At 42.7% G+C, this 25,518-nt stretch overlaps 1 protein-coding gene and 1 long non-coding RNA gene across 5 annotated transcripts in view; one reads left to right on the top strand and one right to left on the bottom strand.

The window, feature by feature from the left end:
* LOC138736808 (uncharacterized) overlaps window positions 1–4,233 on the bottom strand; it is a 98,291-nt gene extending 94,058 nt beyond the window's left edge. Inside the window, exons 1-2 of the long non-coding RNA XR_011340596.1 lie at window positions 3,621–4,233; window positions 2,808–2,898 (exon numbers count right to left, since the gene is read on the bottom strand). This is a non-coding gene — a long non-coding RNA (uncharacterized lncRNA). The remainder of the gene's footprint in view (window positions 1–2,807; window positions 2,899–3,620) is intronic.
* man1a1 (mannosidase, alpha, class 1A, member 1) overlaps window positions 3,318–25,518 on the top strand; it is a 541,635-nt gene continuing 519,434 nt past the window's right edge. The window contains exon 1 of one of the 4 annotated variants that reach the window (XM_069886857.1): window positions 3,318–4,224. In XM_069886857.1, the coding sequence (XP_069742958.1) occupies window positions 3,706–4,224 (519 nt within the window). In that variant the 5' untranslated portion in view covers window positions 3,318–3,705. The remainder of the gene's footprint in view (window positions 4,225–25,518) is intronic. The other 3 variants (XM_069886856.1, XM_069886854.1, XM_069886855.1) reach the window with 3 other exon arrangements.

The raw sequence follows: 25,518 nt of genomic DNA, 5'->3' as shown, positions 1-25,518 counted from the left end.
GAGATGAGTTTGACTGGGACTATGGTGTTGAAGGCAGAGCTACACTCATAAAATAGGAGTTAGACATAAGTAACATGTCCAGTGCTGAGTTTAAGACCAGGGAATGGCATCTGCCATGGAACTGTTGCAATGGTAGATGAATTACAGTGGATCAAAGTTTTCTGGGAAACTTGAGTTAATGTGGGCCACAACCCCCACCCTTTTCAAGCACTTCACAATGACGGAAGTCAGAGGCAATGAGCAGTTATCATTAAGGCAAATTGTATTATTTTTCTTTGACACTGGGATGATAATGGGCTTTGTGAACCATGTGGGAACTTTGAGTGGTAGTTTGGATTGGATTTCTGACACAACATAAAGAGACTTACTCCACTTACTTGGTGTACTCTCTGACTACTTAGATAAGGCTGTAAACGAGAGCATCAATATTGGTGCAACTGATATGCCTACTCCACGACAACAGTGACAACTTAAAACTCATGCACCACTGAAGAGGCGTTGATAAACAACAAGAATGGGATGTCCACCAGGATTTATGGTGCTTAATCTGAACTTCATAAGAAGCTGGGTCCTGAAGGAAAAACGTGGTTTGCCATATTTACTTCCAATATTCACGAGAGAATGAAACAAGACTGAATGGCACAAGTAAGGCAAGTGACTTACTCTAACTTGGAAAGTATTTCCACTAACTGAAAACCTAGCACTTTCACCTAATCCAGATAAACCAACAGTGCAAAATTACAGCTGAATAAGAACATAAAATTCCCAGATTCAGAAAGCAACATAAAATCAGCTTCACTCTAAATAATCTGGGTGGGATATTTCCCTCACATACTAGCCTTATCTAAACTAATCAACCTGCAAAAGCAATGTTGAACACAGTCAAGAAACATATTACAATTTGTACAGCCAAACCCATACTTATTTGTAACCTCATCCTATAAGGGTTTGGCATTTGGGCTCCATTTATTTCTATTCTGTTTTTTTTTATAAAAGATTATGTCCAGTGTCTACCATGTGCAGATCTGCCTTTCATGGATAAATTACAAACTACATGAACACTCAGGTAAACATGCAAGGATGGTGTGTTGGGAGGAGTGGATGCTTATGGCGTTTACATATGAAAATCAGGACAGATGAGGGATGGGGATGAAATGGGAGGAATGAACCTTTGAGTTATTTCCTTCCATTTCAGCCTCACTGCTGGTCATGGCCTCATCAAAGATAACTCCAATAATAGTGACCACTGTACCTGCCATGATTGAGAGAATATCTTTGATACAATGTGATTGGGTGATATTACAGATGGACCACTAGCTCATTCTGTTGTAAGTCATCCATCTGTAAATAGTGACTCAATGTTTATTTCTCAACTGGTATGTCCAGATTTATTGAGGATTTATTTCAGCTGTGCGTTGCAAAATGTTTGATGCCCTATGGTTTGTTCTTTTTCTCCCTTCTTCCGTATTCACCTGACAACCAGGTGGCTGGATGGTCATCTTATCACCATGGCAATGCTGGCCTCTTCCTATCAAATATATTTCCTTCCTATACATTCCACCTCATCGCCTCTAATATAACACTCAATTGATATGCCTTTCATTTTCCAGTTCCAATGAAAGGTGCTCCACTTAATATCTGTTTAGCTCTTCACAGAATCAGATTGATTCATCCAGAATTTCAGGCATCACATTTCTTTTGTAAAGAATGTAAAACCCAGGGCATGCTTTCCCACTGTTGCACTATTATTTGTCGCCAAGGACAGGGTGAATTTCAGAAGACCTACCTGCCTTTCCTGCAGCCATCTTTCAAGAAATAGCAGGGCTACCCTTAGGAGGTGCTGACCCTTCTTGACAGTCCCCGCCGGCTGGTGCGCCCAGTCATTTCACAGGACGTTGAAATCGCGCATTATTGCACCCAACATCGAAAGAACTGGGCTTTTCAATTCCTGCGTCGGTTTTTTTTTTATGGGCCATCCATCTTTGACACCCCGGCTCCCTCCCATACCAGTATCTGTTAAAGTTTGCTTTATTTTCTGACGGTTTTAAATCTATGAAGCAAGTGCCCAAAATTTCCTATCATGGAAACCAAGGGCAACTTAAACATTAATTCGCGTCAGATTTGTCTCAGCCTCTCAAAGGAAGCTCCGAATGTGAAAAAGTTCAGTATTGTGCAGTTGGAGAACCAAGCCTCTTCCCCACCCCCACCCCCCCATGAATAAAGTTTGTGAAAGTAAGCAACAAATTTGGATCTGACCAGGTGCAACAAACATACCGACCTCAAGAATATTTATGCTAACAGACTATCTCCAGATTTGAGAGATCATGGACGGTGTTTTGCAAAGATAAGAAAAAGGACGCATGTCACAAGGACATGATCAAAAGTTACACGAGATTACTTCAATGCGTTCGCTCAGGGCGAACACGACAAGTTCCGAAACTGTAACGCGCACGTTACAATCCTCCTCTTGCAACAGATTCCCCCCACCCCTTCTGCACGTCATCACCTTGTATAGTAGGATGCATCTGGGGGGGACGGGGGGACTCGGTTACGAATATCTCCACGAGATAAAACCTCAAATCTCTGGCAAATAAGTTAGTTCTGATGTGCATCAGATGATTCAGGTGAACATGTTTCAGACTGAACCCTGTGACTTATAAAATAGGAGTCAGACATAAGTAACATGTTCCAGTGCTGAGTTTGCCTTTCTATTGAATAAACTTCACCCCGCCAACACTATTTACATTGAAATGCGAGTGAGATTTTTTTTACAGGCTAAACCGAATATCGTAGGAAAGCGGCAGTACCGTTTAATCAGCCATCTCTCGGACACTTCCTTGTTTGTCAGCACTGAGATTCTCCGTTTCCCTCGATCATGTTCAGTGCCCCATGTAATTGCTGCTAGGAACAGAAACGCAGGAAACAAAGTTAAAGCAGGGCAAGTGCTGCAGATTTGGGGGATCTACAGTTGAATACCGTATCAGACATAATGAAGTGAGAACAACTGAACCAATGAAACTGGAATGACAGGCTTTGACAAAGAGAAAGTGATCGCGACTTCCTGAGTGGGTTGCAGAATGATTATTAAAGTAAAACGCCAAAGGGGGAAGAATTAAGTTTCTGCGCTGTACACGAAGCGGCTCTTTTGCCGGTCTTGGAGGAACATCATGTGATGGGTAGGGAAGGCAAACACCCTTCGGTGCACACGCACACCCCTGTCATCCAGTACGGCGGAAGCGCTGCCCCGTTCCCTCCTCCCATTGTCCGTCCCCCCCCCCCCCCGAACACGCGAATTGGTCGAGCACGCTGTCAGCTCCAAGGCGTTGGAACACGGGCCCGGAGCTCGTGGCTGGCGGCGCACGATAGGTTGAGAGCGTTGTCCCTCCCGAGGCGTAGGCGGGCTTCCTCTGTGGCTCCTGGGCTGAGTCTCGGCGTGCGAGCTTGGTCTGAGGACCAGGGGGTTCTCCTCTCGTTGCAGCCGCCGGTCGCTTGTGCAGACGTGTTCCAGGTGATGCATTCAGCAGGAACTTGGCCACTCTCGAAGTTCAGTGTCCGCCTCCCTCCCTCCCTCTCCCCCCCCTCCCCCCGACAGTTGCACAAGGTGAAGAGCACTCACTCACCCTTTTACTGACAAAAGTGTCAAACATTGCAAAGTGTTGAGTGTTGCCTCGATTGCAACGAACAAACAAAATTCAAGGCAGAGACATGCCACCGACAACTCTCCTGCCGTTTACTACTCCGGGTACAAGTCGGAAGTCGGGCACGGCCAGTTCAGTTCTACCCAACCGGCCCGCCTTTCGCCTGACTGAGAAATTCCTGCTGCTCTTAGTTTTCAGCGGTTTCATCACTCTGTGTTTCGGGGCGATTTTCTTCTTGCCCGACTCGTCCAAGCTGCTGAGCGGGGTGTTTTTCCACACGCAGCGGAGCTCGGGTGCGGGCGGCGGACCGAAGCACGGCGGCAGGGAGCTGGAGGGGGACAAGTTGAGCAAGATCCGCGAGGATCACGAGAAGGCGCTGCGCGAGGCGAAGGACACGCTGCAGAAGCCGCCCGAGCAGATCAAGCAAGACATCAAGGAGGAGAAGCAGAAAGTTGTGCAGGATTCGGCGGACAGGAAAGAAGGAGCGGCGCGCTTGCCCGACGTCGTCTTCCGCAAGCCGGTGGGCGCAACAGGGCGGGAGCCGAGCGACCCTCAAACCCGCGAGAGGCAAGCCAAGATCAAAGAGGTACCGGCGCTCGCCTTCTCGTCCTTCACTTTCCTGTCATGGCCAGTCGCAAGGGGTGGGTGGGGGGGGGGGGGGGGGCTGTCAACTTCATCGACTGCGAGTCCGGGGGCCAACCGTTCGGGACGACGCGGCTGCCCCGTGCCCGTCAGTCCGGCGCGGTGAACCGGGTGCGCCCACTCCCCAACGCCGCTTGGTGAGGCGGTCGAGGAGGAAAGCCCGACCGACACTCTCCCGGGATCTGTGCGGAAATGGGTAAAGCGCTCCGCTGGCCTCCAGATCACGCGCAAAAGACTAAACAAAAAAGTTAAAAAAAAAACTGCTTCAAATTCTGTCATTGGATTTAAATGATGTGCTTGCATTAAAATAATTGGGATGGTTGTTTTCGAGTGAAAACCCTCCATGAAACAAATATTTTTGGAACGAATGACCGTTCCAAGCAGTCAGATGGGTCGCATGTGGCTTTCGACTGAGTACACATTTCCCTGGTTCTGCCCAAATAGTCTGAAGGATGCAGTAACCATTTCACTTCTGGACACGTCTGAGTGAAAGGGCTGGGCACAGTTCAACTGGTGCTGATTGATCTTTTCCCATCCCCGCGAGCAAATAGTTAGCCGTGAATTTGGGGGATGCACCGAGCTTGGAGAGGAAGGATGTCCTCCCTGCTTCACCAACTTGCCCCTGAGGGTTGGTGACTTCAGGGCGACCGAGAGTGTCGCTAGAAAGGTGCCCTGAGGAAACGTGCTCTTTGTCAAATTTTAAAAAAGTTGGGCTCAAAATCCTATTGAAAGTGCACGATTTTGACCACAAAAGAATGTAGCAATTGTTTTAAATGATTATCCACGAAACCATTGGGTTCCCAGCTCCAGTCAATTGCTAAATGAAGAGCAGGGATAGTTATATGTGCAGTTTATTCAGTTTATTTGGTGGTACTGGAAAAATAACTGGGGTTTGTTCCATGGAGACGATCATTCTATTCCTTGGCTCTTCTGTCTCAAACCAGTTAGCACAGAAACATTCAGAAAAGGCTTTGTTTCAATTTACAGGCTCAAATGTGGAAGTAATGCAAGAGAGGACAAATTGATGGTTTAATTTTGGGGGGTATTTTTCAAAATGTCCTGTGTCTAAATAATCAAGGTGCACTTTAGTTAGAAATGCAAAGAAGAATCAGAAATAAGATTCTATTCACATCTCACATTGAACCTTTTTCCTCCATATGAATATTTTCCTTGTTGGATGAGAGAGAAAATATGGGGAAAAGAGTTGTGATTCCCTTTTGATTCGGTCCTGACAGAGTATCTCACTACCTCCAACTATTTCAATGTGTCCTTCAACCCTCTTTAATTCTTTCTTGAAACTCACGGTCAATTTGCTAATATCCATGGCCCTGATATTGACTCATATTTTTATCATACTTCCAAATTACATGTCCCTTATCAACTAATAAGGAGTCCAATCCATTTATTTATTAATCAGTTGATCAGGATTTTTATTTGTCAGGTGTTCTGCCTGTGCCTGTGTGGGTTTTCTCCGGTTTCCTCCCACGTCAATTGGACGGCATGGGCTCATGGGCCGAAAGGGCTTGCTACTGTGCTGCATGTCTACATTTAATACATGCAAGCTATTTTAAACACCATCCTTCAAGTGGTTCTGACATGCTGTGCTTAATTTTGTGCTTAATTTTTGACTATTCATCAAGATTAATTGGTTGAAATAATTGAGTGTGGGATGCTCTCATTTTCCTTCTCTTGTGAGGTGGATAATCCCACATTCATTCTATATTCCACCTTCATGGAATACCACTGTTTACATGGATTTGTATTTGACAGTGAAACAGGCCAATTTGACTACGCAATCTTCGTCGGTATTAATGTTCTCCTGTAACAACTTCCCATCTTTGCTCATCAGGATCTGTCATCTTAACTCGATTGCCTTCTCTCTCAGATGCAATCTCCCCAAGACATTTATTGACCCCATCCATTCCATACGGTAATGAGTTCTTGATTCGCACCACTCTTTGGGTCAAAAAAAAAGTTTTTGATGAACTCTTTACAGGATTTCTTGTTGATGGTCTTAGAAGCATCACTTCCTATCGTGCGCTTTCCCACAAGTGGAAATGTTCTCCATGCTTCCACATCATCACACCCTTTAATGTCAATTATTTGATGCTATTCCCAATTATATTGGACAATCGCGATTTTGCTTCCTGAATACTTTTGGGTGTATTATGGATTTTGGGCTGCTGATCATGAAAATAATCTTAAAATGTTCTTATTATGTACTTTTTTTTAAAAGATGTGATTTCCTGTCATATTTTAAGTCTACTAGTATATTGCCCACAAAGTAAGCTATTTTGGTCAACCCAAGCATACCTGGGTATCCACTCACTGCTGGTGCTATGCCAATGTTGCCTGGGCATGCTTAGTTAGGATAGATGCAGACAGGCCATAAAACCAGCTCACATAAACAGATACTGTGCATGACATTGATTATAGATTGAACGCATATTCTTCAGGCAATAGCATTGTGAGTGCACTTAACAATACCATTTATTGTCTTCAGGAAGATTCAATACAGCAGAAATGTCTCGTCCACAGCTGTGATACATTCTGTTACATTTGTGGCGAGAATATGCGTAAGGCTCAAAGACGCAACATGTCCACACTTATTAAGAAAGCCTATGAGCTCTACTTTGGTTGTAAAATTGGTGACTAAGACAAACCCTGGGCCCCACGCATTTGTTGTACATCATGTGCAGTCAGCATGAGAGCTTGGTTCAGAGGTACTTCATGTAATTAAACATGCTACATTCAACAAAAGTTCATTTAATTTTTCTTCAACTTCCTATTTGATGCATATCTGAAATGATCTTTGAGTTCAGCTTGAAGTTGTCTAACAAAATCCTGATTTTTTTTTCCGGGAAGCAAACCTTTTTGGGGAAAAAAAATGTTGTCCAGTGTTTTATATATCCATGGATTCTGAAATCAACCTTGTAAATTTCTTCTGTACCCTCTCCAGTGCCTTACTTTCCTGGGATCCAGACAAGTTTGCAGTTCTCCAGGTGTAGCCAAACCAAGGTTCATCACAGATTCAACTTAATTTCTCTTTCAATTCTGTCCATCCAGAAATGAAATTCAGTGTTTTTGCTTGTTTTATGGCCTTGACTAATTTTGGTAGAACTTTAAGTAATTTTGTACTCGAGATCTCCTTGTTCCTTAACCTCACCTAGATTTGCATCTTTTGAGTAAGTGAGCTTCCTAATTTCCTGCTGATGAATGCCATTTAATGATTATTTTCCCATAAAGCAATTTTATTAATATCTTCTCTCTAATCAGTTGCAGCTCTTTTCAGTTTTGATTCCACTTTGCCAAACCCCAACAAGTCCACACACCTAGATTTGGGATTGGCTGCAATTTTAGAAATTATTTTTCATTCCAGAGTTTAAATAATTGAAGTAAATTGTAAAAACATTGTGGCCCCAGCACTATTGATCGCTGCAACCTAGCATTTTCCAGCTTTCCTTTACTCCCTTTCTATCTTGTATCCTGAAGCCAGCCAGCAATTCATTCCTTTTTTTATACCCTCACTCTGTTGTATGTCAATATAAAATAGTGTTGTTTGGAAAATCTTTAAGAAATGCAGATGAATTACATATACATTGTCTAACATTTGTTTTGACAACAAGAAAACTCAGTAAAGCTGGTCAAACAAGGTTTTCTCTTTTGAAGCCTTATTGAAAAACATCACATGAAATGTCAATTCCTTCAGATTAATTGTCATATATCCTGCATTGATGTCCTCTAGTTCTGCACTTCCATCCAAGTGGAAACATACTCTCTGTCCTCCAGCAAAATCTTCGGTAAATTTTAAAGGCTTCTATTAGGTCTCCTTCAGCCTTTTCACCTCTGTCGAGAGATCAAGCTGTTTTTTCTTTCTTTAGGTGTTTAACTTCTGGTAGCTACATTGTAAACTATTTTTGTACACTCGCCAACTTCCTATGCTCTTGTCGCAAGTAGAACATGGCAATAATTTCAAGCAAAGTTTGAATGAAATAAGCACAACTTCATTGTTTAAATTATAAAAATAAGACTCTACTTTGAACTTGTTATTAACTCAAACTTGCTGCTTGTAATATGATAGGTTTGTATCTTTTCTCTATTTAGATACTTTATTTTCCAAGTAACCCGTAAAATGCTATATTTATTTTAATCTAACCCACACTTGTTTTAAAATTCATTGGTGATTCACCTAAATATTTTTGTTTATTTATCATTTCTTGTCAATTTTTTGTCTCCCATGGTAATTTCAATCATCCACTTCAGGAAAACAAACTAGACACTGTCCATAAAGCTAGTAATTATTTTTGATTCTATTATTTATTTTGATTTATAAACTTGTGAGTTATGGTAGCTGATCCTTGAGTCTCAAGTAATTTTGAAGATTACTTTTTAACCCTACACTTGTAGTGCTATCGATTATTAAACAGAGAGTTGTGATTAATAGGCATCAACACATCTCTCATGTTACTGGCCCGGATCCAAGGCAGGTATTGAGGGAGGAATTTGGGCATAGCAGCCTTTATAGGGATTTCTGGGAGGGAGGTGTCTCAGGTGGAGGGGGTGGGCTAGCTCGTATAATATAGTGGTGGCACCACATTCACCCTTTTGTCCGGTAGAGTGAAGTGATTCAATGTTTGTTACAGGTTCAGTGTGTCCAGTGGCCTTGTCTGTAGCTGTGACCATCGTAAGGTTTGCTGTAGTTCAATTGCTCGTTCCGGGGCAGTGTCTTGCTCTACAGGTTGTGCCTCTGGTGGCTGAGGTGGGGTAGTATGACTGTGGGATTGCTCAGTCTGGGGTTGGCGCACTGTGTCGTGTGCAATTAGTGGGGACGGTTGGCCAGGGTTACTGTGAGGGGATGTTGATTGGTTGGTTGAAGGGTCCCCTGCATAGAATGACTTGGAGGCGGGCTAACTGCATGTTGGCACATGTCTCCTGGGACAGGACATTGGGAGGCTCATTGAGCTTCCCGGGCTGGTACAAAATCTCATAGTTGTAGGTGGGTAGCTCAATTCTCTACCTTATGATTGTGTCGTTCTTATTTTTTCCCCGCTGTTTGTTATTGAACATAAAGGCGACTGCTTATTGGTCAGTCAGCAGGGTGAAGAGTTTTCAGGCCAGGTGGTGCCTCCAGCAGCACACAGCTTTCACTAAGGCCTGGGCCTCCTTTTTGATGGCTGAGTGCCAAAATTTGTGAAAAGAACCCCACTGGCCTGCCTGTGAGGATGGCAGCCAGAGCAAAGTCAGATTCTTCATTCTTCACCTGGAAGAGGATGGATTCATCCACAGCATGCATTGCTGCCTTGGCGATGTCGCCCTTGATGCGTGTGAATGCTGCTTGGGCTTCCGCTTACAGGGAAAAGTGGTAGATTTCACCAGGGGGCAGGCTTTGTCCATGTAATTGGGGACCCACTGGGCATAATATGAAAAGAGGCACAAGAACCTTTTCAGGGCCTTAAGGGTTTGTGGCAATGGGAGTTCCAACAGGGGGTGCATGCGGTCAGGGTCGGGCCCAATGATGCCATTCTCCACCACGCAACCAAGAATGGCTAGTTGTGAAGTACTGAACACGCACTTCTTTTGGTTATGTGTTAGGTTAAGATTTTGGCTGTCTGGAGAAATTTCTGTAAATTAGCTTCATGATCCAGAGGGAGACGGACCAAATAGTGGATGACTATTTCCTAACTTTAGTCATCCACTATTTGGTCCGTCTCCCTCTGGAAGACAGAGACCCCATTGATGACCCTGAAAGGGACTTGGAGGAAGTGGTAGAGGCAGCTGTTTGCCTCGAAGGCAGTGTATGGGCTGTCCTCGTTTGTATCGGTAGTTGGTGCTATGCTGACTTGAGGTCAGTGGTTGAGAAGACCGGAACTAGGTGATCTCATTTACTATGTTGGTGACGCGTGGGAGTGGGTAGGCATCCAGCTGGGTGAAACGGTTTATGGGCTGGCTGTAGTTGATGACCATGTCCCGCAAAGACATGCCACGGTGCAGCTGCCATGAATCTCAGTCAAGTGGGATTTGGAGGCCAGGGAGACTTTACATTTTGCCGGGGTTATCACGAGGGAATAGGATTGCACTGTGCCCGGATGAATGAAGCTCCCTGTATCAAATACATGACATGATGATTAACCTTGATGTTCATCATGTCCCTGGTCAGTTGATCCAGGGTAATCAAGGCCAGTGTCTGGTCGCTGTCTGAGTCACTGCTGAAGAGTTGGTCGGGGCGCCTGTCAAGATGGATGGCCCCATGTCGCGCACACAGTGCTGCTCCTCAGAAGTGATGCTGTCCCATTGTGCCACCGTATGGTCCTGCTAAACCGTTTCCTGCGACCGGAAGTTATGGAGGTGAAGTCAGAAGTGGCACTGTCCATGATGACAGTGGCTGCCAGCCGCACGCAGTGCTGCTGGAAGGGGGTTGGGACCTATATACCTTACCATAGTGCCCCTTCTTCCTGCAGGTGGACCATGTAGCGTTTAAGGCCGGGAAGTTCTTACAGGGATGCTTCACGTGTTCGCAGAAGTAGCACTTTGGGTGTTCGTTGATGACAATGGTGACTTGGCACCCCAGATCCCAAGATGGTGGCTCCTGAGCTCCCCACGTGGCAGCCATGTTCCCCAAGGAGAAGAGATCTGTACTGTCTGAAGCGCTTTAGCCAGGTCGACTACTTCTTGGAGGCTTCGATCCCCCTTTTCCAGGAGTTTCTGATATGAGCAGACTTGAACCCAGCCACACATACATCACATATCAGGCCTTCTAGATGGGCAGCCGCAGTTGTAGGCTCGCCCCAGTTCCCACAAGACCTGCATGTACTCGTCGACTGACTCACCAGGCGCATGTCTACGACTGCCCAGAAGGAATCTGGCATAAATGATGTTCGTTGGGGCCCGATACTGTTTCTGCATTGTGGCTGAATAAATAGTGCAGTCCCTTATCATCTGGAAGACTTGGTGGCCAACCAGAGCGAAGAGTAGATCACGTTCGTCTTCCTTACTCTGCATGTCATTGTGCCTCATGAAAGTGTTGAGGCAGTGCAGCCATTGATCGAATTTGACTGAGGCCTCTGTATCTTTAGGGTCTGTGTGCAGTATATCCGCCCATGGACCAAATTTAAGGTGATTAAATTGTAGCGCTATCGATCAACCACATTAGACAGGCTTTAATCACCTTCTTCTTTTCTTTGGCTTGGCTTCGCGGACGAAGATTTATGGAGGGGGGTAAAAGTCCACGTCAGCTGCAGGCTCGTTTGTGCCTGACAAGTCCGATGCGGGACAGGCAGACACGGTTGCAGCGGCTGCAGGGGAAAATTGGTTGGTTGGGGTTGGGTGTTGGGTTTTTCCTCCTTTGCCTTTTGTCAGTGAGGTGGGCTCTGCGGTCTTCTTCAAAGGAGGTTGCTGCCCGCCAAACTGTGAGTCGCCAAGATGCACGGTTTGAGGCGAGATCAGCCCACTGGCGGTGGTCAATGTGGCAGGCACCAAGAGATTTCTTTAGGCAGTCCTCGTACCTTTTCTTTGGTGCACCTCTGTCACGGTGGCCAGTGGAGAGCTCGCCATATAACACGATCTTGGGAAGGCGATGGTCCTCCATTCTGGAGACGTGACCCACCCAGCGCAGCTGGATCTTCAGCAGCGTGGACTCGATGCTGTCGACCTCTGCCATCTCGAGTACTTCGACGTTAGGGATGAAAGCGCTCCAATGGATGTTGAGGATGGAGCGGAGACAACGCTGGTGGAAGCGTTCTAGGAGCCGTAGGTGATGCCGGTAGAGGACCCATGATTCGGAGCCGAACAGGAGTGTGGGTATGACAACGGCTCTGTATACGCTTATCTTTGTGAGGTTTTTCAGTTGGTTGTTTTTCCAGACTCTTTTGTGTAGTCTTCCAAAGGCGCTATTTGCCTTGGCGAGTCTGTTGTCTATCTCATTGTCTATCTCATTGTTGATCCTTGCATCTGATGAAATGGTGCAGCCGAGATAGGTAAACTGGTTGACCGTTTTGAGTTTTGTGTGCCCGATGGAGATGTGGGGGGGCTGGTAGTCATGGTGGGGAGCTGGCTGATGGAGGACCTCAGTTTTCTTCAGGCTGACTTCCAGGCCAAACATTTTGGCAGTTTCCGCAAAGCAGGACGTCAAGCGCTGAAGAGCTGGCTCTGAATGGGCAACTAAAGCGGCATCGTCTGCAAAGAGTAGTTCACAGACAAGTTTCTCTTGTGTCTTGGTGTGAGCTTGCAGGCGCCTCAGATTGAAGAGACTGCCATCCGTGCGGTACCGGATGTAAACCTTAATCACCTTAAGACATCAACACATCTCACGTGTTGCTGGCCTGGTTTGAAGGTAGGTACTGAGGGAGGAGTTTGGGCGTAATAGCCTTTATAGAGATATCCGGAAGGGAGGAGTCGCAGGTTCAATGGGCGGCCAGCTCACACAATACATACAATATAGTGGTTGCACCACAACACTGCTTTCTGTTTTGCAGTTGCCAAACAATCTTTTTTCTACTAGTTCTCATTGTTGGATGCTGTACTTTTGTTCATTTACTTGTGACGTCAACCTCCCAAAAGCTTTTTTGTAAATTTTGATAAATTATTTCCCACTTGATATTCTTGTCTACTTCATGATTTTTTTTCATAAAGGACAATTTTATTTTGAAATCTGAGTTCTTTTTCATTTATTTTCGATGCTCATTCATTTTCTGTCTTAGTAGATATTCCATTGCTTTTCAAGCTAATGAGAGTTTTCTGAACATGTTTTGAATTTCTCCTTAAATGTGGTGTTTTTGGTCTTCACTGGTCTTCTGGCCCTGAACAATTTGAAGTTAATCCTATCATTGTAATTACCTGTAAGGATGAAGATAACATTTTTTGGTTCTGATTTATTGATGGCCCCATCACACTTCTGGCAGTACCATTTATCTGATCTCTAATTAGTTCATCTATGTTCACCTATGTTCATTTTTTTTCCCATTGTTTATTTCCAAACATCTTGTACCCTGCAGCATAATGATTGCTGCTACTCTCCGATGGCAGCCTTCCACGGAGATGTTCTTGATGGTGGGGAGGTTTTGCCTGTGATGTCCTGGGCTGTGTCTACTACCTTTTGGAGGGCGTTCTGTTTAGGGGTATTGGTGTCTCCATACCCGACTGATGCAGCCAGTCAGCACACCTTTCACCACACCTCTGTGGAAATTTGCCAAGGTTTCTGGTGTCATACTAAACCTTCGCCAACTCCTGAGGAAGGAGAGGTGCTGATGTACTTTGCTGGTTTCTTTGCTGTTGTTCTCGACTGTTGATAATTTAATATTTTCACATGCTGTCAGGTGTCAGAACCAGATTGCAACTGATTTACATTGGCACTGGAGAAAGAGAGAGACCTCCAGTTTACAGTAGGCACAATGTAAATTTGTGTATTCTCTTAAGATAAACAAATCACACATAGCTTGTTTGAATTTGGTATGCTCTGAATAGGTGCAAGGTATGACCAAAATAATTATGCATACAATGCTGAGTAAGTTAGTTAATCCAAGTGTTTTGGAATCAATTATGAATTATTAAAATTATCCCACCTCCGTTATGAATCACTGAACTTTGACATTAAATTTCCTTTCTGTGAACATGGAGCAACCATATAAGGAAAGTTATTGAACTGTATAAGATCTCTTCCTGCAGAATTTCCATTTCAGAACCTGTTGAAAAGAGCTTAAAGGAATTTGAACTATCTATTTTCTTGTGTTTTGAAGTAGCTTATGTTTTATGTTGTCTCTCCTGCTGCTTCTCATGGTATATGAATCAATCATTGGTTAGACTGCAATGGTTTCACAGTATTGTACATCAATGCTCAGGTCTGGCAGGAGAGGGTGTAAGTAATCTGCTTGATCTCCAATGCAGTGTATATGATTAGGGATAAATTGGTCTTTTGTCAGGTTTCAGTTTATACAGTATTCAGTCTGTTAACATAAACTGATTTTTGCTTTCAGAAAACCTAACCTCTTACAAAGTTATCAACAATTGTCTTGGATTATACTGATTTATTGCCTTAGTTGGTACTATCAGTATATTAGAGTTGTAATACCTATTTATTGAAAAGATGACTTTCATCTTCAAAGAAAAGCATTGACCCCCCCCCTCCCCCACCTTATCATGACTTACTTCAGCACCTCTAGTTGGCGCTTCTACGCAAATGGTACTCTATGCCCTTTGCTATCTGTTTATGCATGCAAACCTTTTCCTTCTTTATACTTTCTCACTTATACCATTCTGTCTTTCATTCCATGAGGTGTTTGTCATTAAGCATAATTATATTTTAAAAGCTGTGCTATCATCTTTAATCCCTATTTCTGTTTGTCTGCTTTTGGTTCAACACAGATAGAAGAGACAGTATCTTTCAACCCTTAAGTTCTGTACTCCTGTTTTAAGCTACCATTGTTTGCTTGGGCACCTATTTCAAAAACATCCTTCAGCTTTATCTATCCAATTATGCTTTTAGTAATTTACTGTATTTTTTTCTGTTTGTCTTCACTTCTTCTGCAATGCTAATGGATGTTTTACTGCCAGAATTTATATACAAATGGAAGTTGTCCTTAATTTTTATCAATTTGTATGTACAACAGTGTTGAGATACTGTGGGAACAAAATAAAACTTAAACATCTCGAAGTAAAATCAATTATCTGTAATTCCAATGACAACACTTGATATTTGGTTTCATTTGGGGATTGTTGTTTACCCAGTGTTTATTTTGGAATGAACATCAGTATTTTGTGGTTTCATTTATTTTAAAATCAGAAAGCTAGAATTTGCCTTGATAAATTTATTCTTTTGGCATCTGCGCTAAGATTATTTGTTTAGGACGTGAAATTGGTGCCAATTATAATTTTATTGAAGAATTATTTTTTATCAACAATGGTTATGGACATCTCTAAGATGATTTGTGAATGGTTAAAATTGTCCTGTTATGTAGTTTTGCAGTCGGTTTAATAGTTAATGTGATCTAAATTTCTCCACAGAATATTTGTTTGCCTTTAACTTCTGTTAGCATTCGCCATATTCGGAGGCGTGGCAAGATGGCGTAAGGAACAGACGTGCCTTCCAGTCCTCTCCTGACTCTTTGTTATTGTTTTGTCTACAAGTGCCCGTTGAAACTTTTTAAAAAAGTTTATAAGTAGTTAGAGGTGTTAAACTAGCTTCTAATGGTACAATTGCTGAAAAAAAGTAAAAGAAAACGGCAGCAGATCGCTAAGAAATTACATTTCCCGAAGTTATCTGAGCCTACCTGTTTACAAGAAGCCAGGACTTAGTGTGGAATGGATCCAAGAGGAGAAGTGCAGGATTCGGCAAAGGAGCTCCGCTCTGTACCGGTAGGGCTCTTTAAAAATGGCGCCCGGCAGCCTTTGGAACAAAGGGCTAGCCAGGCGCGTGTATTTCAATCAACGCCCGCTATGAGCGCTGTCACTGAACTTTTGACACTTGAAACAGCTGGGACGCCGCCAGCTGAAGACCCGACTTTAAAGAGACGTCCACCGATTGATGTAGCGGTGGCGCTGCGAAATGCATCACCAGTTATGAAGACTTCAACAGACCTTGATGTAATGAAGGCTTTCGATGAAATATGGGTTAAGGATAACCCTGAATACCAGTCTTCTGATACTGCTGAGGAGGTTGTGGCAGGGGTTTCTACACGGAGTCATACTGCAAGAAAAGCAGTTAAACTAAAGGAAGGAAAAGAAGATCCTTTGGTTATTCAGAAACAGCAGAATCCTATTTTGTCTGAATTTATTCCAGTTGATATGCTTATCAAGAATCTTGAATTTAAGTTATCTTCTTCAATCAAAGAGTTAGGTAAATTTTTGGTTCAAGTTAATACTAAGCTTAATACCTTGGTGGACATTAATACTCAACAGATGGTTGATTATGGAGCTTTTAAGCTTGAAATGAATGAAAGACTTGATGTTTGTGACCAAGACCAAGAGATACAAGATCAAATACAAGACGTAAATAAAACAATTGAAACTTTACAAATCCAGAATAAAAATTTAGCGAAAAAGGTTGACTATTTAGAGAATCAGTCTAGACGGAATAACGTAAAAATTGTTGGTTTGCCAGAAGATATAGAAGGACCAGATCCAAGAAAATTTTTTACCGAATGGATTCCACAAGTGTTAGGACAAGATAAGTTCCCGGAGGGCTTAATATTGGAACGTGCTCATAGAGCTTTGAGAAGAAAGCCTTTTTCAGGACAGAATCCAAGACCTGTTCTGGTTCGTTGTTTAAACTATCATGATAGAGAGACAATTTTACGTGTGGCTATTAGAAATGCGCAACAAAGTAGATCTCTTTTGATGGTCCAGAACAATCGTGTTTTTTTTTTATCCGGATTTTTGAGTCAAGAAGTTATGTCTCAACGATGTGAATTTAATCTTGTGAAAGATACCCTGCAGTATTGAAGATTTTCCAGGATGGAAAATTTTTTGATAACCCTAAAGAAGCTATGGACTTTGCTCAACTGTTACCAATCACGCAATTCCAGGAACGACGTAGTCCTCCACGGTCTCCAAAGAGAGTAGAGATACAAGATGGGAATCAAATTTCAAGAAGAAATGGAAGCAATGGTGGTCGGAGTGTTAAAGCTGATTAAAAAAAAAAAGAATTTTTTTTTCTCGAAGATTTAAATGATGATGATAGTTTAATGTGAAATGGGAGTTAGGAGAGGGAAATGAGTGGGCATTATTTTCCAGAAGTCGTCAGCTACGTGTGAGTTATCTCACACCCAATATTTTGTGGGAGTTACCGCATTGTGCGGTTTAGACAGGAGGAGGTAGCAACCTCTTACCTGTTTTTTTAAAATTAATTTTTGGATTAAGGAGTGAAGTTTCTTTTTATTATTTTAAAAAAAAATAATTTTCTTTTTTTTGTTGTAGTTTTAAGAGGGGATCAGGGAAGGGGTTTTTTTTTCTTTTCTTGGTGTGTTTTTTTTTCTTTTTTTTTCTTTTTTTCTTGTGGTGTTGTAAGAAAGGTCTAAACTAAAGTTTTTTTTTAATGTCCAGGGTTTAAATAATCTTATTAAGTGTAAGAAAATACTTGTTTACTTAAAAAAAATTAAAAGTTGATGTGGCTTTTTTTTCAGGAAACTTAATTAACAGATAAGGAACATGTGAAACTTAAACGTGAATTGATTGGATAAGTTTTTTTTTCATTTAATTCAAAGGCAAAAAGAGTGGCAATTTTGCTGTACAAGAATCTACTATTTCAGTTACAGAATGAAGAGAAAGATGGTGGAAGATTATTAAAACTGAATTGTACAATCTTTAATGAGGCTTGGACTTTGCTTGATGTTTATGCTCCAAATGTTGAGGATACAGCTTTTGTTGTGGATATGTCTTTATTATTTGGATAAGTAAATTCTAATGTGATGATTGGGGGAGATTTAAATGTGGTATTGGAGCCTCTATTGGACAAGTATTCAAGAGTAATTAAGCCATTATATAATAATCAACTTGCTTTTTTATACATACTGTTTGGATTTGCGATTGATTGCAACAGTTTTGGAAAGGTATTCAATCTATTTTTAATAGTTTATATAATATCTATGTTGTATTAGATCCTGATATATTTTTATTAGGGAAAATGCAATCATTAATTGATTTAGGTTTAATTGATTATTAGATTTCTTGTATTTATTTAGCCTTAGTGGTGGCCAAGAAATGTATAGTGTTTATTTGGAAAGATAGAAATATACTAATCTTAGATAGGTGGTATTTAGAGATGAAGTCTTGTTTAATTATGGAAAAGATACTCTTTTCAATTTAAGATAGGATGTCTTTTAGCTGAAGTGGACTCTATTTGTTAAGTATATGTAATTAAGTTTGACTTAAATATGTTTTATGTGTGATATTTTAGATTTGATAACTTTTTTATTAGTATTTTTACTTGTTATTTTTCTTTTTGTCTGTGAGTTTTTTTAATATATATAATATTATTAACTTCATTAATTCTTCACTCTTTATTTTGGGGGGAGGGGTGGTTTTTTTATATATAAATTTTTTTTTAGTGGCCATATATATGGGGGGGGTTAGATTAATCTAAATTAGGTTATTAATGTTGTGTTGTAATAATTACTTTATTTTTCATTTTTCTTTAAATGTAATTTTTTCTGTTTTATTCATGTGATAAAATCTTTAAATAAAGTTTAAAAAAAAGCATTCACTATATTCCCTCCTCTTCCTCTTTCCCCGAATTACTGTTCCTCAGATCCTTGCCATTAATGCTGCTGTGGGCAGGTTAATCTGTGGTCCCATTCTACTATACTGTTGGTTCGACACAACTGTTCAGCAAAGAGGAAATAAAATGCTGAGAGCAGTCCCATCAGTTTTGGTTTCCTTTTTGGTGCTATAAACTGTTGGGTAGAACATCTGGATCAAATTGGTTTTTGGATTAAAAAATGTAATCTCTTCAAATTTGTGAAACCGTGGCAGCCTTCCTGTTGCTCCACAAAAAAAAGATCAAGTGTTAGTAATTATTTTGAAAGCAGATGTATTCTGTTCACGTTTCTTGTGTTTTATTTTGGGCAATGGGGATTTGAGGGTTATAGGGATGTGTTAGGAAAGTGGAAACAACATTGTGTGGAATGATGGAGAAGTCCCAAGGGTCTTTGTTGTCTACTTTTGCCTTCTATCTTTGCTTCTTTTAGTACCAGTGCCTGGGGAATGTTGTGCAATTGAGTAGCTCCCTAAAGGGCCTGTGATTTCAAAGGAGTACCATCTTTACTGAAGTTCAAGTTTTATTTTTATTGACCACACCTCTCCCAGGACCTTGCTTGTTGCATTTTTCCATCTGATCCTTGTGCATATCTGATGGAAAAGGTTAGCATTCATTGACATTCAGGAGTAAGTACTTTTTTTGCACTCGAAAGGAACAATGCAAGATGCCAAGTTCTGCAGCTGCTGCTAAGGAAACTGAGAATAAAGAAGACTTGCTTGTTTTGTCCGTTCAGTTGTGTAAACCAAGCAGTAACTGCTCGTTACTGCCTCAGCCATTAAGGGCCTATTGTTTAACAGGTTTTTTTATTGAAGTAATAAGAGCACTGACATTGAAGATGCACTTTTGTTTACCTGACTGGTTTTAAGGAAAAGGTAAGTATGAATCTTTTTGTAGCTTGTGCTTTTGCAATTTGGCCGAGTGATTAGTAAAATTTTATCAGATTATTTACATTTTTAAAGGGTTGTCTTCAAACATGTGAGTTTCAGATCATTCTGTATGTTATATTTCAATTTTAGGATCATTAATTTTTTCTCTCGTATCAATAGAGTATTTTAAGTGGGAGTGCAATTAGACCTTTCATATCCATAGTCCAAATTTATTATCAGTGCATACGTGACACCTCCTTGCATCCTGGTTCTGATGCCTGGTACACCTCCAGCCAGTTCGAGCCAGTCTCCAGCAGTCCGCGGCCCTTCACGAGTCTCCCGACAACAGTCTCCAGCAGCCCACAGCTTCCGTGAGTGTCTCGTCTTGAATTTCCAGCAGCCTGCCACATGCTCCAGCTCCTCAGCTGCAGAGCCCCCTCACTGGCCTGCTGCCGTGGTCACCGTCTCTGCAGGTCGTCTCCTCTACTCCCTCTCAGATGGGAGAGGGGTCTGGGGTGGGTGGGGAGAGGTGGTCTTCCTATCCTCTGGTGCCCTGTTCCAGTCCTCCGCTTCTCTGAAGTCTTATTGGTATGTAAATTGTAAAAATATATGTAGTTGAAAGAGAGGAATGTAAAGAAATAAATAAATGTAAACAAACTGTACAAATACAGAAAAAAAGTAAATATTATTCAGTAATAAATAATGTGCACAGTAAGAGTCCTTAAATTAGTGTCTGATTGAGTTTGTCGATTAGCAGTTTGATGATGGAAGGGGTAGCAACTGTTGGTGAACTTGGTGGTACATGTCTTGTGGCACAGATACCTGATGGCAGCAGCAAGAACAGTGCGTTTGCTGGGTGGTGTGGCTCCTTGACGATTGGTGGGTGGTGTGGCTCCTTGACGATTGCTAGGTGGTGTGGCTCCTTGACGATTGCTGGGCGGTGTGGCTCCTTGACGATTGCTGGGCGGTGTGGCTCCTTGACGATTGCTGGGCGGTGTGGCTCCTTGACGATTGCTGGGCGGTGTGGCTCCTTGACGATTGCTGGGCGGTGTGGCTCCTTGACGATTGCTGGGCGGTGTGGCTCCTTGACGATTGCTGGGCGGTGTGGCTCCTTGACGATTGCTGGGTGGTGTGGCTCCTTGACGATTGCTGCTGGGTGGTGTGGCTCCTTGACGATTGCTGCTGGGTGGTGTGGCTCCTTGACAATTGCTGCTGGGCAGTGTGGCTCCTTGACGATTGCTGCTGGGCAGTGTGGCTCCTTGACGATTGCTGAGTGGTGTGGCTCCTTGACGATTGCTCCTGGGTGGTGTGGCTCCTTGACGATTGCTCCTGGGTGGTGTGGCTCCTTGACGATTGCTGCTGGGTGGTGTGGCTCCTTGACGATTGCTGCTGGGTGGTGTGGCTCCTTGAGGATTGCTGCTGGGTGGTGTGGCTCCTTGACGATTTCTGTGGCTCTCTGACAGCAGTATTCCATGTAGAATTTCTCAATAATGTGGAGAGTTTTGTCTGTGATGTACTGAACTGTGTCCACTACCTTTCTTTTGCAGGGCCTTCCGTTCAGAGTTATTGGTGTCCCACATCAGGCTGTGATGCAGCACACTTTCCACTGCACATCTGCAGAAGTTTGGCAAGGTTTCAAAAGTCCTGAACCTCCGCAAACTCCTAAGGAATTTGAGGTGCTGATGTGGTTTTGTCACCTTGACATTCATATGTTGGGTTCAGGAAAAGTCATCCAAGATAGTAATTCACAGGAATTTAAATTTGCTAACCCTCTCCACCTCTGATCCCCCAATGATCACTGGATCTTACACCTCTGGTTTTCCTTTACTAAAGTCTACAATCAGCTCCTTTGGTGAACATTGAGGTTGGGAGGTTGTTGTTAGTACACCATTCACCCAAGTGTTCAGTCACCCTCCTGTATGCTGTCTCAACCCTTTTATACAGCTCACTACTGTAATATTGTTAGCAAATTTGTGCATGGCGTGTTTGTTGTACTGAGCCACGCAGTTGTAGGTGTAAAGCGAGTAGATCAAGGGGCTAAATACACAGCCCTCTGGTACTTTGGTGCTGATGGAGATTATAGAGATGTTCTCGGCAATCCACACTAATTAGGGTCTGGAACTGAGGAAATGCCAGGATCCAAAAACACAGTGGAGTATTGAGGCCCAGGTCTTGGAGTTTGCTGATCAGTTTTGAGGAGATGATGGTATGTGTTGAATATCAAACTGTAGTCAATAAAAAGCATCCTAATATGATTCCATAATAATCTTTGCTGTCCATGGTTTTGTGTAGAACCAGTGACCTGTTGCTGTGGTCAGCAAATTAGAATGGATCCATGTTGCTGGACAGACAGGAGCTGATATGCTTCAATACCAGCCTCTCAAAACACTTCTTCTTGGGCACTGATACGATTGATACCTGTTTGAAACAGATGGGTACCACATCCTTTCAGAGTGAGATGTTGAAGGTATCCCATGGCCATGAGACTGCTTAATGACTTCATAAAGCACTCTATATGACTCTATTAATAATTATTTTAATATATGTGTACTGTGTAAGTGTGTCATTTGTCTGTATATGTTATGTCTGTGTGGTTTGCACTGTTCTGTACTGTGGATAGGAGAGCACTGTCTCGTCAGGTTGTACTGGTATAATCAGATGAGAAATAAACTTGAACTTGTATCCATGAAAATATTGGCCAGTTGATCAGCACAGGTTTAATTGGACTCCATGGTTTCCTTGGATTCACTGTCCAGAAAGCAATTTGCACATCATCTTCGAAGACTGACAGTAAAGGATCATAAGGGGATATGGGAGTGAGCAGTGGTTCTTCCTTGTTCTCGTGGTCAAATTAGGTGTAGAAGGCATTGAGCTCCTCTGGGAGTGAAGCTTTGCTGTCTCCTCCGATTCTGGATTTGGTTTTGGTTAGATAATTAGGGCCCTGCAACAGCTGTTGGCTATCCTTTGTTGTTACCATTTTCGTATGGAATCTCCACTTCACCCAGCAGATGGCTTTCCATTAATTACACCTGCTCACTGAATATCTGGGCCTAACTGCCTGTGATTTGACTCTCAGCAGATTCTGGATTTCATTGTTCATCCAGGGCTTCTGATTGGGGGAAAAACCCTGAACGTTTTGGTGGGGACACATTTGTCCATAGTTGTTTCAATAAAGTCTGTAACATCCCTGATGCAATCATTCAGATCCTCAGTTGAGTTCTCGTATACTGCCGACCCACATGGCCGACCCACAGGTCAAGCAGGTGCTCCTCCTTCACGCCAACTACAACTACGCCTACATTAGGTATCCCAGTGGCCGTGAGGTCACCGACTCGACCATGGATCTGGCACCAGCAGGGGCACCACCATGACCAGAACCACCACCCCAAAACCATGTCGATTGGATACAATTTCCCCATACTGGGCATCCTTGGCCCACTCAGGACCCAGGGGCTGAACCACTCCCTCTCCTGCCAATCCATGCCGGACCCGATTAACCCTCACCGACCTTTGACCATGAACCAACCCTGCGATGGTCACAGAGACTCTGATGGCCGCTGGACCACATAAACCTGTAAATAATCTGTAAATACTGCCCGGCACCATTACTCAACCCCCAGGACAATTTTAAGAAGGGGATGAATGTGGTGATACGACCACTGCAGGGGATGATCTCTGTACCTGCAGAAGGACCACCTGGGTTCTGACTCCCCATGGCCGGCTGTCAATCAGCCGACCCGAATATAAGCCTGAGCCAGCCCGTCCTGAGCCAGTCACTCAGGAGCCACCACAGCTGAAACTGGTGTGTACAGACTTTTAGCAGAATAAAGCCTGTAGTACAGTCTTTGTGTTTTGTGTCTGCTTGCTGCTACCACAGAACGTCACATTTGGTCACCATCTGATGCAGCAATTCTCCTGCTTCCAAAATCCAGGTACGGGTCATTCATAATGAACCCACTTTTGGTCACGGTGGGTTCATTGATTCCCCTGACAGGAAGAATCAGCCAAATTGTCCATTTCACACAGTCACTCCACCTCAGTGTTCCATGAGATGGTTGGTGGTCAATAATAAATTCTGTTTCCTTCAGTGTCCCACTCAAATGACTCTCTCCAAAATAGTGAATTTAGGTCCAGTCTGTACTAGTCATTGCCACCTGGTCTCTCCACAGTTGTGAATGGTTGGATCCAGTACTAACCCTTAAAGTGATACTTCTACTAAATGAAATGGGAGCTTGTAATAGTGTTAATAGCAAAACAAATGTTTAAAACTGTTGCCAAATCAATACATTATAATTGATCTTCTTCTTCTTTGGCTTGGCTTCGCAGACGAAGATTTATGGAGGTGGTAAATGTCCACGTCAGCTGCAGGCTCGTTTGTGGCTGACAAGTCCGATGCGGGACAGGCAGACACGGTTGCAGCGGTTGCAGGGGAAAATTGGTTGGTTGGGGTTGGGTGTTGGGTTTTTCCTCCTTTGCCTTTTGTCAGTGAGGTGGGCTCTGCGGTCTTCTTCAAAGGAGGTTGCTGCCCGCCGAACTGTGAGGCGCCAAGATGCACGGTTTGAGGCGATATCAGCCCACTGGCGGTGGTCAATGTGGCAGGCACCAAGAGATTTCTTTAGGCAGTCCTTGTACCTTTTCTTTGGTGCACCTCTGTCAAGGTGGCCAGTGGAGAGCTCGCCATATAACACGATCTTGGGAAGGCGATGGTCCTCCATTCTGGAGACATGACCCACCCAGCGCAGCTGGATCTTCAGCAGCGTGGACTCGATGCTGTCGACCTCTGCCATCTCGAGTACTTCGATGTTGGGGATGAAAGCGCTCCAATGAATGTTGAGGATGGAGTGGAGACAACACTGGTGGAAGCGTTCTAGGAGCTGTAGGTGATGCCGGTAGAGGACCCATGATTCGGAGCCGAACAGGAGTGTGGGTATGACAACAGCTCTGTATACGCTTATCTTTGTGAGGTTTTTCAGTTGGTTGTTTTTCCAGACTCTTTTGTGTAGTCTTCCAAAGGCGCTATTTGCCTTGGCGAGTCTGTTGTCTATCTCGTTGTCGATCCTTGCATCTGATGAAATGGTGCAGCCGGTTGACCGTTTTGAGTTTTGTGTGCCCGATGGAGATGTGGGGGGGCTGGTAGTCATACATTCATGAAAATACATTCTTTATAATGTTTTTGCCTCCATGTGGAAGTTTTAATATAACATATCAAATTATCTTTGCATATAGTATGTCAAAGTTGTGAAAGCTTCTGAATTGTGTAAACAGCTGATGGTTGAACTCAGTGTTTGGACTTTTTTTGGAAAAATATGTTATGTTTTTGTATCTTCCAGAAATAAGATGAGAAGTAGTGCTGATCCAGGAACATGTGTATTAAGCAACAGTCTTGGGCGAGAAAGGCATGGAAGTTGAGGTTTAGAGTCTGACATTGGGAATTGTAACTTTGCATAAAGAGTACATAGATTTTAATCTGAGAAATATGGTGAAATATCATTATTTGGTACAGTCTGATGTTCGAATTAAATTAAGCAAGAATGGTGATCTGGTCTCCAAGAAAGCCTGTTGTAAATGCTAATTTTTGTTGTGTTTTTGTAGTTGCCACTGCCTTTAGCTTTGCACCATTTATATGAGGCAATACTTAGCTCCATTTATCAAGCACAATTGGTTCGACTTCCTGCTAAATCATAGAAAATGTGGATTGCTGTTATTTCATTGTTACTGGGTCTGAATTCTGAAGTTCTATTGTCACATGACCTACCAACATAGGCACTGTTCTTTATTGAGAGAAGCAAGTATCTTGTCAGCAATATCCACATCACAAGAATGAATTAAAAATAGAAGTGATGTGTATATTTATTCCTCTATCCTCTGACTGGGTGTGTGGATTACAATCCACTGCCTTACATCTTGACATTCTGCAGTTAACAATTTTTGCTAATTGTGTCAATTTAAGAAATGTTATCTAACCTTTGTCCATTTTCTCAATTTGTCAGACATTACTTCTTTATCTGGTCCATTGCTTACTTTCTTTTCTAGATTTCATATTAATTTAATAAAAGTTATTTGCAACATAAAACAACATAAAGTTGCAGACCAAAATTTAACTCTGCATTTGTAATAAATATTGTAC

The sequence above is a fragment of the Narcine bancroftii genome, chromosome 6, assembly GCF_036971445.1.
Source record: "Narcine bancroftii isolate sNarBan1 chromosome 6, sNarBan1.hap1, whole genome shotgun sequence".
NCBI lineage: Eukaryota > Metazoa > Chordata > Chondrichthyes > Torpediniformes > Narcinidae > Narcine > Narcine bancroftii.
The sequence above is the reverse complement of the archived record's forward strand: the minus strand, read 5'-3'. Positions and strand labels throughout refer to the sequence as shown.